This window comes from Aotus nancymaae, unplaced genomic scaffold (genome assembly GCF_030222135.1).
Source record: "Aotus nancymaae isolate 86718 unplaced genomic scaffold, 86718_ANA_hifiasm-v0.15.2.pri h1tg000028l, whole genome shotgun sequence".
NCBI lineage: Eukaryota > Metazoa > Chordata > Mammalia > Primates > Aotidae > Aotus > Aotus nancymaae.
This window is the reverse complement of record NW_026988441.1, coordinates 33,767,670-33,782,778: the sequence shown is the minus strand read 5'-3', so window position 1 is coordinate 33,782,778 and position 15,109 is coordinate 33,767,670. Positions and strand designations below refer to the sequence as shown.

Below are 15,109 nucleotides of genomic sequence, written 5' to 3'. Positions count from 1 at the left end.
TGTCGAAATCAGTGCTCAACCGAGTGGCAAACAGGATAAGCAGGCTCGGGTGGCCGGGAAAACGGGAGGGCCTGGGAGGCGGCAGCTGGAGCATGCTGAGTCTGAGCTGGGAAGCTGGGCAGGACTAGGGTGCATCCGCAGGCAGGGTGGGCACCGGAGCACAGCACGGGTGGGGCACAGCCCAGAGGAGAGGCCAGGGGTGATATAAGGTTCTGGCATCGGCCTTGGCTGCTGCATTGGGGGCCTGTACCAGGGCTTTGAGGGTGACATGGACATGCAGGCATTCAGCGTTTCCTGACAATCGACTGTTCTGCTCCTGATGGTCGCTGAAGCAAGAGAGGGTTACAGCTGCCCTTTTTTTTTTGAGGCAGAGTTTTGCTCTTGTTGCTCAGTGCAATGGCGCTATCTCAGCTCACCGCAACCTCCATCTCCCGGATTCAAACGATTCTCCTGCCTCAGCCTCCTGAACAGCTGGGATTACAGGCATGCACCACTACCCCAGGCTAATTTTGTATTTTTAGTAGAGACGGGGTTTCTCCATGTTTGTCAGGCTGGTCTCAAACTCCTGACCGCAGGTGATGACAGCTGCCCATTTTACAGAGAGGAACTGGAGGCTCAGGTCACTGTGGCTGGATTCTGGTCCTCTTGGGCTGCTCAGAACGGGGCCCTGGTAAAAAACACTGCCAGCTCCCTGGTCTGCAGGCTCAGCACCCACCCACCCACCCAAAGGTGCTTGTCCTGCAGGGCTAGGGGGCAGCCTGCAGCTTGGGGACCAGCAACCCTGCAGACGGGGTGAGAGGCAGTGGTCCTGTCTTGTCCCTGCAGGCTCAAGAGCTCTGGCCAGGACAGGGTGGATGATGAGAGGAATCTGTCCCACCCCTCCCGCCCCCCATCAATGACACCCACAGCTAGTGCCTCCTGCTGCCCCTCCCCACCGTTCCCATCCCCAGGCCGGTCTCCTTCCAGCAGCCCGAGGCATCCCAGACCACAGCTGTCTGCAGTGAGTCAGTCTGGAGCCCGTTGGGCTGAGCTGGGGCTGCAGGAGGGAGGCGGGGAGAGGGGTGCGGGCTGCCCAGCCCTGCAGCTGGCCCCAGCCTAGTTCCCCCACACCCCCCCAGTCTAGGGTCAGCAACCGCCTCCCTTTTAGGCAGTGATTTTCCATGATGACAAAGGAATAAAAAAGCCACTTAGTGGGAGTCCCCGGACCCCATCACCCCACTGAGCAGAGCCGCTTGAGCTTCCTGATGACTTTCTGCTCCATCCGGAGCTGTCCCTCCCCTGGGCTGGGCGGCTCTGGGGCTGTTCCTAGGATAGGGAGCAGGGAGCTGGGGGTAAATAGTGACATCAGCCTCCTAGACAGGCGGGGCCTGTGTGTCAAGGGATCAGGTTTTCTTCTCCCAGAGCTGGGGCTTGTCTTGGAATCGGAAAATCCTCTGCACATTGCCCTATGGACTGCAGGTCTGGCGTGATCAAGGACCCCTGCACTCCTGCTGCCCCCCTCGGTCTCCTCCACACCAGCCTTGCTGTTTCCCCTGTCTGGCTCACAGTCTCCACACTTTTATCCCCTTACGTCTATGACAAATGACACCTCCTCCCTGGGCCTCCCACAGAGCCACAGTGTCCCCGCTGCACCAACCCATAGCATTTTATTTTCTTCAGTTCATTCATTGCTTTCTGAAATGATCTCATTTGTCAGTCGGGATTAAGAGCACAAGCTCTGAACACACACAGCTCGGGTTAAAGCGCTGGTCTGCCACCCACCTGCAGAAAAGCTGACACAAATAGCTTAAACTTCTGTGCCTCGGTTTCCACAATTGTAAGGTAATACAGACCCAGGCACACAGCACTGCCCTGTCCTCCTGGTGGCCTCTACTGGGGTGTGGCTCTATGAAGGAGGGCCTGTCGGGTCAGGCTTACGGTACACATTTTTCCCTCCCTCCCTCCCTTCCTTCCCCTCCTTCCTTTTCTCTCTCTTTTTGTTCTCTCTCTCTTCCCCACCCTCTCTCCTTTCTTTTTTTTTTTTTTCGAGACAGAGTCTTGCTCTGTCGCCCAGGCAAGAGTTCAGTGGTGTGATCTCAGCTTACAGCTGCCTCCTGGGTTCAAGCAATTCTCCTGCCTCAGCCCCCAGGGGACCTGGGATTACAGGCACGCACTGCCATGCCTGATGAGTCTTTGCATTTTTAGTAAATATGGGGTTTCACCATATTGGCTGGGCTGGTCTTGAACTCCTGACCTCAAGTGATCCATCGGCCATGGCCTCCCAAAGTGTTAGGATTACCGGCATGAGCCAACACACTGGCCTCTGTATACCCACCCCCACCACCGTCCCCTCCCCTCCCCTTCTTTCCTTTTCCCTTCCCTTCCCCACCTCTTTTTTTTTTTTGAGACAGGGTCTCACTCTGTCACCCAGGCTTGAGGGCAGTGGTTCGATCCTAGCTCACTGCAGCCTTAACCTCCCAGGGTTGAAGCGATCCTCCCACCTCAGCCTCCCAAGTAGCCAGGACGATGGGTGCACACACCATGCGTGGCTAATTTTTCAGTTTTTTTGTAGAGACAGAGGTCTCACCGTGTTATCCAGGCTGGTCTTGAACTTCTCAGCTCAAGCAATGCTCCTGCCCTGGACTCCCAAAGTGTTGGGATGACAGGCGTGAGCCACATCGCCTGGCCCAGTCCACATTTCTGAGTAAATATGGGAGGCGGGCTGGGCACAGTGGCTCACACCTGTAATCCCAGCACTTTGGGAGGCTAAGGTGGGTCTATCATTTGAGGTCAGGAGTTCCAGCCCAGCCCAGCCCAGCCAAGATGGTGAAACCCTGTCTCTACTAAAAAAATACAAAAATTAGCCAGGTGTGATGGCAGGCGCCTGTAATCCCAGCTACTTGGGAGGCTGAGGCATTAGAATCACTTGAACCTGGGAGGTGGAGGTTCTAGTGAGCTGAGACTGCGCCATGGCACTCCAGCCTGGGCGACAGAGTGAGACTCCGTCTTAAAAAAAAAAAGGGGGGGACACCAGAGATTGTGGGGCCACTCTGAGAGCAAACCAGGGTGGCCCACATACTTAGGTGAGTTGCCTGGAGGCTGCAGTCCCAGACCTCAGGTGGGTCCCCTGGGAACCCTAGCACTGTCATCCAATGACACAAAACCAGTCTTCCTGGCCTCTCCCATCCTGTCCAGCCCAGAAGGGAGACTCAGGTTTCAGATCCAACAACCCTGGGTTCAAATCCAGCCTTGGAAACTTGCTTTCTGTGCACAGGCAAGCCCCATCACGATCTGTTTTTTTAACAAGGCCTGAAAACGGATTTTTTTTTTTTTTTTTTTAATTTTTGAGACGGAGTCTCACTCTGTTGCCAGGCTGGAGTGCAGTGGTGCGATCTTGGCTCACTGCAACCTCTACCTCCCGGGTTCAAGCGATTCCCCTGCCTCAGGCTCCCCAGTAGCTGGGATTACAGGTGAGTGCCACCACGCCCAGCTAATTTTTGTGTTTTTAGTAAAGACGGGTTTTACCATGTTGGCCGACTGGTCTCGAACTTCTGACCTTGTGATCCACCGGCCTCGGCCTCCCAAAGTACTGGGATTACCGGTGTAAGCCACCGCACCCGGGCAATCTGTTTCTTTTAACCGTAAACTGGGAAGAACTCTGAGAACGTCTTAGACCAGAACTATCAGGGAAGGGGCACTGAATGCCAGTCAGAGGGGGGTTCCATGAAAAGCTAAGCCCCAGCGACTCAGAAGGCTGAGGCAGGAGGATTGTTTGAGCTGATGAATTCGAGGCTACAGTGAGCTGTGATGGCGCCACTGCACTCTAGCCTCAGCCATCCCAAGCTGTTCCCAGCTGCCTGCCCCTCTGGGTGGCCTCCATCACTGGCCCGAGGATGCACTTCATCCCCGCCAGGGCTTGGGGAGTCCTGGGGAAGATACACAAGTCTAGTCCTCAGGGGAAGCCGCTCAGTGAGCAGTAGGGCCCGAGTAAGGAGCCTACTACCTCCATAGCCCCTGGGCTCCCTTCCCCAGAAACACCAGCAGAGGGCCGGCCGTGGTGTGAATTCGTGACCTACACACCGCCTGCCAATAATGACTAAGTGGCTAGCTCCTTGGGCTGCCCCATCACTGCCCTCTGGGGCTCGAGCAGGTGCAGGTGCTTCGGACACAGGGCAGACTCCTCAGGAGGGGCTGCTTCTCATTGGAGAAGCCAGGATGATCCTCCAGGGGCTACTGATACATGTACTGCACCTGGTCCTGAGCGAGACCACCCTAAGCCTAGGGAGGGTTTGGGGGCTTCACTGCTGAAGTTCAGACTCCAGGGTGGTCCTTATCACGCGTGCCTCAGTTTCTCCATATGTAAAATGGATGGTCCTGGGGACTGGAACCTTATCCCACCTCAGCAGGGCTGGGCCGAGCCGTCAGCAAGCCTCTGGCCTGTCTCCGTCATTCAAGAAAGAGCCGGTGGCCAAAGGGGCAGCTCTCAGAGGGAGGACAAACGGGGGCGGGGGTGGAGCTGGAGGCCACAGGCTTCAGACTGTCCTGGGCATCCAGCCAGCGCCGGCAGTGAGTCAGGGACCAAGCATGCGGAGTGGGGCCTCTCCCGGCCCGGAGATCAGGCACCTCCCGGAACCCGCCTGCTGGGTCCCCACCAGGCCGAGTTCCTCTCCAACTCACTCGACCCATAGAGGGGACCCTGTGCCTGCCTGGCGGGAACGGGGATGGGGATGTGGGTGGTGGGCAGGACCCCTTTGAGCCCCAGCACAGGCTCTGTGATGAGACCATCTCTTCCTTGGGGAAACTGAGGTCCAGACTGCTGGGATGGAGAGGATAGGGAGTGACAGAGCAGGTCAATGGCTCCTTGGCTCCCTCTGGGAACAGAGCCAGGCCATTCCTGTGGGAGGGAGCCCCAACCCCAGGGTACAGGAGGTGTGGGCACTGGGCCAGGGGTACAGATAAGCCCCAGCTCCCAGAGTCCTCACCACAGTGGCCCCCTGCCCCGACGCCTGCTTTCTCTCCAGGGCACTCGGAGCTGCAGTTTGCAGGACCAGAGGGAAATGTTCCCATCCCCTCAACCCCAGGACTCCCAGCTGTGGGCTGGGCCCATCCGGTGAACCAGCTGGTGGTAGCATCTCCTGTCCTGTATGTGGGAAGGAATGACCAAGGTGGTGACAGCAGCGCTCAGCCAACCCTGATACCTGACTTGCAGACTGGTCCCTGCCTGGGGCTTCCAGGCACGCAAGAGGTTTTTCCTTTGAGACAGAGTCTCGCTCTATGGCCCAGAATGGAGTGCAGTGGCGCGACCTCGGCTCACTGCAACCTCTGCCTCCTGGGTCCTGGTTCAAGCAATTCTCCTGCCTCAGCCTCCCGAGTGGTTGGGATTACAGGTATGCGCCACCACACCCAGCTAATTTTTGTATTTTTAGTAGAGACGGCTTTCACCATGTTGGCCAGGCTGGTCTCAATTTCTTGACCTTGTGATCTGCCCGCCTCGGCCTCCCAAAGTGCTGGGATTACAGGCGTGAGCCACACACTGGGCCCTGATCCCTCTTTTCTAGGTTGATCTCCCTAGAGGCCACCAGTTCAGCATTCTCACCCAAGACCTCCCAGGCTCACCTGAATGAACCATTTCAGTGTTCGCCTGATGTACGCAGATGCTGTTAAAGCTGTTCCCTCTGCCTAAAAACGCCCATCTCTGATTAAAAATGAACTACAGCCGGGTGGGGGCGTGCCCAGCACTTTGGGAGGCCAAGGTGGGCGGATAATGATGTCAAGAGATTGAGACCATCCTGGCCAACATGATGAAACCGACTCTACTAAAAATAAAAATTAGCCAGGCCTGGTGGTGTGCACCTGTAATCTCAGCACTTTGGGAGGCTGAGACGGGTGGATTACCTGAGGTCAGGGGTTTGAGACCAGCTGGGTCACCATGGTGAAAGCCCCTCTCATTAAAAAAAAAAAAAAAATCCTTCTAGAAGTGTCATTTAACAGTTCCACGTACATTTCACTGGCTGGACATTAACTACAAGGGTGCTGGGATGTGTTGTTTTAACGGGGCATCTAAAAGGACTCCCTTTATGAAGGAGGGAGGGGAGAACGAGCGATAAAAGACACATCTCGTGGTCTCTGACACAGAGTCCACCCTGGAGCCAGAGATGGGCTCCTATGCAAGCCACGGGCCCCGCGAGTCCCCAGAGGAAAGCCTGAGCGCAGACGGGTGGTATCTACCACGCCAACAGGTCACAGGGAAAGATGGCCATGGTTGAGCTCCTGTCTCTTCAATTACGTCCCACCCGTCACAGCCCTGTCCCTTGCTTAACTCCCAGCTCCTCTCGGGTACCCTGCTTCCTCCGTCTCTAACACCTGTGGGAGTTGAAATGGATCTGATGGTGGCAGATGCCCGCTGGGTGCAAGACGCAGCCAAGAGGCTCCTGGCTACCACTTGGTGTCCACCAGGCTCCAGAGGTAGTCGCTGATGAATTTCTTGGAGAGCTGGGTGCTGTCCAGGTGGATGGGCTGGGCCACACTCGGGCCATGATGGACTGAGGCACAGATGTAAGGAAAGCTCAGGACACAGCCCCTCACACAACCCCACGGGGAAAAGGACACTGCCTTTACTTTTTATTTTTGAGGCAGAGCTTCCTTCTTGTTGGCCAGGCTGGAGTGCAATGGTGCCATCTCGGCTCACTGCAACTTTGGCCTCCCAGGTTGAAGTGATTCTCCTGCCTCAGCCTCCCAGAGTAGCTGGGATTACTGGCATGCGCCACCACGCCTGGCTAATTTTATATTTTTAGTAGAGATGGGGTCTTTCTATATTGGTCAGGCTGGTCTTGAACTCTCAGCCTCAGATGATCTGCCCGCTTCAGCCTCCGAATGTGCTGGGATTACTGGAGTGAGCCACCGCGCCCAGGTTTTTTTTTTAGACAAAGTCATTCTGTTGCCCAGGCTGGAGTGCAGTGGTGCAATCTCAGCTCACTGCAACCTCCACCTCCTGGGGTTAAGCAATTCTCATGCCTCAGCTTCCCGAGTAGCTGGGATTACAGGCATGCACCACCACGCCTAGCTAATTTTTGTATTTTCAGTAGACAGCATTTCACCATATTGGTCAGGCTGGTCTTGAACTCCTGACCTTGTGATCTGCTCACCTCGGCTTCCCATAGTGCTGGGATTGCAGGGGTGGCCACTGCACCCAGCCCAACACCTGGCTAATTTTTACAGGGTCTTGCTATGCTCCATTTTACCTCCCTACCTACAGTGGATAAGGGTTACAATGTCTCCCAAAAAGGATACTGCCTTTGATCATCCCTGGCTCACACTCGTAATCCCACTCAATTTTACTAATTTGCTGGTAAAGTTGAGCCACGTACCTATACAAGAAGCCAAAAACAAAAAAAAAAGAAAGTTACCCAGCACCGACTTCAACCAAGAGCTGGACTGAACAAATGAACGAGGAGGCACAGGCGGGCGCACGCTCTGGCGGAACCTACACGGCTGAGGGGATTGTGACTGTCGTATCCTCGTCGACCTCCTTCTTCTGTCGTTCCAGATCCGCCTCGATCTCCTTGAGCTCCTCCAGCTCTCTGGTGAGCTGCGTAGGGCAGGTAGTTAAGGACCCCAGCTTTTGAGAGGGGGCTGCCCCTGCATTCACTGCAGCCAGGAGGCCGGGGCCTCGGCTCTATCGACGCACTTTCTTCTCTGAGTCAGAGTCTTGCTCTGTCGCCCAGGCTGGAGTACAGTGGTGGGATCTCGGCTCACTGCAACCTCCGCCTCCCGGGTTCAAGCAATTCTCCAGCCCCCACCTCCCGAGTAGCTGGGATTACAGGCACCCACCACCATGCCTGGCTAATTTTTGTATTTTTTGTAGAGAGGGGGGTGTCACCATGTTGGCCAGGCTGGTCTCGAACTCCTGACCTCAAGTGATCCACCCATCTCAGCCTCCAAAATTGCTGGGATTACAGGCGTAAGCCACCTCGCCCAGTCTTTCTTTGTTTTTGAGACAGGGTCTGGCTCTGTCGTCCAGACTGGAGTACAGCCTTGATCTCCCAGGCCCAAGCAATCCTCCCACCTCGGCCTCTCAAATAGCTGAGACTATAGGCACTCACCGCCACACCCCGCCAATTTTTTACTTTTGTAGACACAGGGTCTCTGTTTCCCAGACTGGTCAACTCCAAGGCTTCCCAAATGCCGGGATTACAGGTGTGAGCAACTGAACCTGGCCCAATGCATGTTTTTTTGAGACAAGGTCTCACTTTCTTGCCCAGGCTGGAGTGCAGTGGCACCACCTCAGCTCACTGCAACCTCTGCCTCCTGGGTTCAAGTTACTCTCCTGCCTCAGTCTCCTGAGTAGCTGGGACTACAGGCGCCCGCCACCATGTCTGGCTAATTTTTTGCATTTCTAGTAGAGACAGGGTTTCACTGTGTTAGCCAAGATAGTCTCTTATCTCCTGACCTCATGATCCGCCCGCCTTGGCCTCCCAAAGTACTGGGATGACAGGCGTGAGCCACCGTGCCTCACCCAATGCATGTTTTCCACCAAGGCTGACTTGTTTGTAGATAAGGATATAGGAGGCTGGCCTTCAGCTGGGCGTCCTCCTCCCTGGCCTCCTGAAGCCCGGCTTCCAGCTGCTGCAGATCCACACCACCCTGGTGCACCTGCTCCTTCGCGTTGAGAAGGCTCTCGGCCACTTCCTTCTCCATGGTGAGGATCTCTGCAGGGTGGAGAGAAGCAGGCTCCCTAGGGTCTGTCCTTCCCCAAGGAGGGCAGAGAGAAGGTGGGTCGCCACCTCTACTGGCAAGAAACATGCCCCTTCTTGCCTGCAGCCCTGAGTCCAGAGAGTTCTAATGGCAACTTGTACAACTACCAGTTCACCAAAACACATTGAAATACACCAAAAATAAAACCTGGTCCTTCTTCACACACCCGAAATGGTTTATAACAATATAGTTGGCTGGGTGTGGTGGCTTCTGCCTGCAATCCAGCACTTTGAGAGGCCAAGGCAGGAGGATCCCTTGAGCCCAGGAGTCTGAGACCACCCTGGGCGATGTGGCAAAACCCCATCTCTACTAAAAATGTAAGATTAGCTGGGCGTTGTGGTGTGCGCCTGTAGCCCTAGCTACATGGGAGGCTGAGGTGGGAGGATTGTCTGAACCAGGGAGGTCGAGGCTACAGTGAGACATAATCGTCGTAATTGTGCCACTACATGCCAGCCTGGGCGACAGCACGAGACTCTATCCCAAAAACCCAAACCAAACCACTAACAAAAAAAAAGAAGGCTACTGGTTCCTTCCTAGAAACCTGCCAACTCAGAGAAGGCAGATTAAATGCTTCCCAAAGGGCCCATGTTTGAGTTTTTAGAAACTTACATTATTTTTTTAAAAAGCCAGTCAAATTTAGCAGTGGGGGGTTTATGTTATTTTGAATCACAGTATGACATGTACATGGTTCTGAAAACATAAACACAGATGCACACACCCTTCTCCAAGCCTCTCCACCCTCCAGAGCAGTCACTTTCAAGTTGTAGCTGTTTTCTCTGGCACTGGCCTCCACATTTCTAAACAACTTGCTTATGCTGCTATTTCTTGATAGGTCTGGTTCGGACGGTGCCTGCCGATTTCCTGTTGGGACAGCTGAGGCTCCAGCCGGCTCACACAGCCTTCCCACCCGATATCTGTTCGCCCTCCCAAAGACAACCAAGTCTTTTCTGGAGTCTTCCCTGAGTAGTAATCTCTACCCCACAGCTGTTCATTATAAGGTGCTCCTACTTGACATATTCTCACACAACTCTCTGAGGGGGTACTTTTTATTTAATTTTATTATTATTGAGATACTGTCTCCCTCTGTTGCCCAGGCTGGAATGCAGTGGCGCAATCTCAGCTCACTACAACCTCCACCTCCCAGATTCAAGCGATACTCGAGTCTCCGCCTTCAGAGTAGGTGGAATTACAGGCATGTGCCACCAAGCCCAGGGAATTCTTGTATTTTTAGCAGAGCTGGGGTTTCACCAAGTTGGCCAGGCTGGCCTCAAACTCCTGACCTCAGGTGATTTACCTGCCTTGGCCTCCCAAAGTAATGGGATTACAGGCGTCAGCCACTGCACCTGGCCTATTTTTTAAAAACAGCCTTGCTTTGTCACCCAGTCTGGAGTGCAGTGGCATGATCTTAGCTCATTGCAACCTCCATCTCCCAGGTTCAAGCAATTCTCCTGTCTCAGCCTCTGAAGTAGCTGGAATCACAGGCACGTGCCGCAATGGCCAGCTAATTTTTGTATTTTTAGTAGAGAACATGTTTGACCATGTTGGCCAGGTTGGTCTTGAACTCCTGGCCTCAAGTTATCCACCACCTTGGCCTCCCAAAGTGCTGGGATAACAGGCGTGAGCCGCTCTGCCCGGCCTGTGGGGGTACTTTAACTCCTCTGCCCCATATCTTGGACATGAAAAAAACGGTCCAGAGAAGTTTAGTGAGTCGCTCACAGGTACGCAGCTCCAGACCTAGGATGTGAACTGCATCTGTTTGACTCAAAGTCCAGGATCCTGGGCCTGGACTCTGTTTCCTTGGCCCCAGATTCATCCATTCCGCTAAAGGCCAGGCTGGCTGAGTCACACTGTTCTCCTAGGCCATCAGAGGAGGGGGAGTTTGCTGGGAACCAGCCCAACTCTGTAGGTGGGTGCCCCATGTCCTGGTGGTGACAAGGGAGTGAGAAAAGAATTAAGACAAGGCCGGGCGCGGTGGCTCACGCCTGTAATCCCAGCACTTTGGGAGGCTGAGGCGGGTGGATCACGAGGTCAACAGATCGAGACCATCCTGGTCAACATGGTGAAACCCCGTCTCTACTAAAAATACAAAAAAATTAGCTGGGCATGGTGGCGCACGCCTGTAGTCCCAGCTACTCAGGAGGCTGAGGCAGGAGAATTGCCTGAACCCAGGAGGCGGAGGTTGCGGTGAGCCGAGATCGCGCCATTGCACTCCAGCCTGGGTAACAAGAGCAAAACTCCGTCTCAAAAAAAAAAAAAAAAAAAAAAAAATTAAGACAGAGACAAAAGTTCACAGCATGGGTCTAGGGGTCCCAGGCACTCTCACGCGGGTTTGGGTGCATTATCTTGTTAATCTTGCAGGCTCGGGGGAGGGGGTTGAGAAGGAAGATTGGGGGATGGTGGGGAGAAGCATGTGTCTGCAGCATTCAATAACAAATGTGGTTCTTCTAAGAAATGCTAACTAAGGACACTGAGTTTCTACCACCCATTGCCTATCCAGGTGCGCTGGCAAAAGAGACATAGCCGATAAGGCACCATAAGGTCTGAGCACACGCAATGCATCCAGGGGCTTTTATGTCCCAAGCATGGTGGACACAGAGCAATCAGAATTGCTCCACATTCCGAGAACATAGGCAGAGCCTGTGGAGTTCCGGTTATCTCCGCCCTGCAAGGCCTTCCGGCCTCGCAAGCTCCCATCTGCAAAGACCCTCCGAGTCTGGAGAGCACAGATTGCATTCCTTCCCAGAGTTCTTGCACAAGCCTTCTTTTTTTTTTTTTTTTTTGAGACGGAGTTTCACTCTTGTTACCCAGGCTGGAGTGCAATGGCGCGATCTCGGCTCACCGCAACCTCCACCTCCTGGGTTCAGGCAATTCTCCTGCCTCAGCCTCCTGAGTAGCTGGGATTACAGGCACGCGCCACCATGCCCAGCTAATTTTTTTATTTTTAGTAGAGATGGGGTTTCACCATGTTGACCAGGATGGTCTCGATCTGTTGACCTCGTGATCCACCCGCCTCAGCCTCCCAAAGTGCTGGGATTACAGGCTTGAGCCACCGCGTCCGGCCGCACAAGCCCTCTTTACGAGACCCTCACGCAGACTCTATGTTGGGAAGAGACGTGGGACCAAAGCAGTTTTCCCTGCTCTGCAGCCACACCGCAGCTTCCGCAGTTATAGCGCTCCCAGATGGTCTTTACTATAGGACCCCTGTTACCGCTTGATCTCTGCTTTTATTTTACTGCACCATAGTTTGGAGTTTTCTTAATTCAATATTTGATCCGTGGAACAAATCTCAGTGTAAAAAATCAAAGCAAGCTTGTAATCATTTAACTATAAGTAACACAGTTCTGCCCCTGGCCATCTTTTCCAACGGAGGGGTGGAAGGAGGAGGAGGGAAGAGGCTGCCCGGGACATCACACTCAGGATAACATTCAAACTCCTCCCGGGCGCTCCCCAGGCCTGGCAGTCATGCGGCGGCTGAGCTCATCTTCTAACACTCCCTTCTAATGGCCGAGTTCATTCTCACCTCCTGACCTTTGCATTTGCAATCCACACTGCCAGGAACGCAGGCTAGAACATGGATGAACGTAGACGACCTTAGGCTCAGTGAAATAAGCCAGATGCAAAAGGGTATTGTATGATTCCACTATGAAGGGTAGATATTAGGGAGTCAAATTTGAGACAGAGTAAGCAGCAGGTGGGTGCCGGTCTGCGAAGGGGATGGGGAGTGAGTGTTTCATGGGGAGAGAGCTTTGGTTTGTAAAGATGAGGAAGTTCTGGAGATGGATAGTGGTGATGGCTGCACAACAGTGAGAACGTGCTTAATGCCACTGAATGGCGCACTTAAAAATGGTGAAGATGGGCCGGGCGCGGTGGCTCAAGCCTGTAATCCCAGCACTTTGGGAGGCCGAGGCGGGTGGATCACGAGGTCAAGAGATCGAGACCATCCTGGTCAACATGGTGAAACCCCGTCTCTACTAATACAAAAAATTAGCTGGGCATGGTGGCGCGTGCCTGTAATCCCAGCTACTCAGGAGGCTGAGGCAGGAGAATTGCCTGAACCCAGGAGGCGGAGATTGCGGTGAGCCGAGATCGCGCCATTGCGCTCCAGCCTGGGTATCAAGAGCGAAACTCCGTCTCAAAAAAAAAAAAAAAAAAAAAAAAAAAAAAAAAAAAATGGTGAAGATGGGTTGGGCACGGTGGCTCACGCCTGTAGTCCCAGCAGTTTGGCAGGCTGAGGTCAGGAGATAGACATCATCTTGGCCAACATGGTGAAACCCCGTCTCTACTAAAAATACAAAAAATATAGCTGGCTGTGGTGGCGCGTGCCTATAGTCCCAGCTACTTGGGAAGCTGAGGCAGGAGAATCACTTGAACCTGGGAGGCGGAAGGTGCAGTGAGCCGAGATTGTGCCACTGCACTCCAGCCTGGCGACTGAGGGAAACTGTCTCAAAAAACAAAACAAACAAACAAACAAAAAAACACACACACGCACAAAGATATTTGTTAGCCCAGATTTTTTTTTTCCTCTTTAAAGTAAGTCTTTTTTTTTTTAAATGAATCCTCCTTTAATATAAAGTAAGTCTTAACATTCAATGGCATCTTGGACGCATGAAAATGGTCCCTTTTTTTTTTTTTGAGATAGAATTTCGCTCTTGTCGCCCAGTCTGTAGTGCAATGGCATGATCTCAGCTCACTAAGACCTCCACCTCCCGGTTCAAGTGATTCTCCTGCCTCAGCCTCCCAAGTAGCTGGGATTGCAGGTGCCCACCACCACATCCCGCTAATTTTTGTATTTTTAGTAGAGATGGGGTTTCGCCATATTGGCCAGGCTGATCTTGAACTCCTGACCTCAGGTGATCCACCCACCTCGGCCTCCCAAAATGCTGGGATTACAGGCGTGAGCCATGACACCCGGCCCCAGGTTTCTTTTTAAGAGACATTATCTTGCTCTGTTGCCAAGGCTGGTGGTGGAGTGCAGCTCATTACAATCTCCAACTTCTGGGCTCAAATGATTCTCGCACCGCAGCCTCCCAAGTAGCTGGGATTACAAGTGGGAACCACCATGCAGGGATAATACTTTTTTATTTTCAGTAGAGATGAGCTATCAGCAAGTTGCCCAGGCTGGTCTCCAACTCCTGGTCTGAAACAATCCTCCTACCTTTCCTCCCAAAGTGCTGGAGTTACAGGTGTGAGGCCTCCTTCAGGCTTCTGCTCAAACATCATCTTCACAGAAGGCTTTCCCCAAAACTTCACCACTCCGCCTACACAACCTGGTTTTCCTCCTTGTGATCCACCTGCCTCAGCCTCCCAAAGTGCTGGGATTGCAGGTGTGAGCCATCGCGCGAGACCGACAAATGGATTTCTCTTGTTAATCTTGCTCCCTCTCCCAGGCACTAGCATGCACGTCAGTCCCCTAAGGCAAAAATGTTGTCTGTTTTGTTCCCTGCCGCCACCCAGGGCCTGGTGGCAGCAGGTGCTCCATAAAACATCTCAATGCTAGTGCATTCTTCTCAGGAAGAAGGGGTGGGCTACTTTCACAACCATTTGACAGGGAAGGAAGCTGAGGCACAGAGAAGTTAAGAAACTCACCTCAAGTCTCACAGAGGCGGTGGGGATGGGTGCTGGGATTCAAACCCGGCGCTTTGACTCCTAAGCCCCAGTTCAAACCCTGAGACCCCCAGCTCCTGCTCACAGAGCGCTCAGAAGGGACCAACCCCTCCGGGCTCCTATATTTACCACTAAACCCCCGGGGGGCGGGGGATGATATATTTACCACTAAACTCCTGGGGGGGCTTTATGCTTCATAAAGCCGATTTCTCAGAGGGGGAAACTAAGGCTCAGAGGGGGCCGTCCCAGGGGAATAGGGCAGGAGATGGGAGAGTCCAGGAGAGAAGGGGTTTTGAGGTCGGCCTGGTCGCCCCCTCCCAGCACCCGGGCCCTGTCCCCCGTCGGCCCGCGCCCGCGCTCCGGCCCTCACCATGCAGCTGCTTCTCGGCACCGTCTTGCGTCTCCAGTAGCCGCTCCACCACCTGCTCGTGGTGCCGCAACAGCCGTCGCTGCTGAGCCTCGGCGCGATTGGTGCCCAGCAGGCTGAGCAGCCCCTGGCTCACCTCCTCCATGTCGCGGAAGGCGGCCATGACTACCGCAGTCCCCAACCCGCGCAAATTTGACTGCCCGAGGGGCCCGCCCTCTTACCAAAGAGATTGCTTTCCATTGGCTTTTTTCTACGTCAGTCGTAAGCAATGGCCAATAGGCATAGGGAAAGGCGTCTCAGAATGAGGGAAGCTGCCTTGGGTCTGGCCTGCTGCGCCTGCGCCCAGTCATCCGTCAGTCATCCGAGATGACCAATCGGTGCAAGAAGGGGGAGTCTCCGTTGATG

The 15,109-nt window shown here is 53.9% G+C and overlaps 1 protein-coding gene across 1 annotated transcript; it reads right to left on the bottom strand.

The window, feature by feature from the left end:
* Window positions 1-4,195: 4,195 nt before the first annotated feature.
* On the bottom strand, window positions 4,196-14,872 carry SPC24 (SPC24 component of NDC80 kinetochore complex). The gene is made up of 5 exons (XM_012436240.2): window positions 14,708-14,872; window positions 8,543-8,687; window positions 7,467-7,571; window positions 7,270-7,346; window positions 4,196-6,521 (listed from the first exon to the last, which is right to left on the bottom strand). The coding sequence occupies exons 1-5, from the start codon at window positions 14,865-14,867 to the stop codon at window positions 6,415-6,417; spliced, it is 594 nt and encodes a 197-aa protein (XP_012291663.1). The 5' UTR covers window positions 14,868-14,872; the 3' UTR covers window positions 4,196-6,414.
* Between the last annotated feature and the right edge of the window lie 237 nt (window positions 14,873-15,109).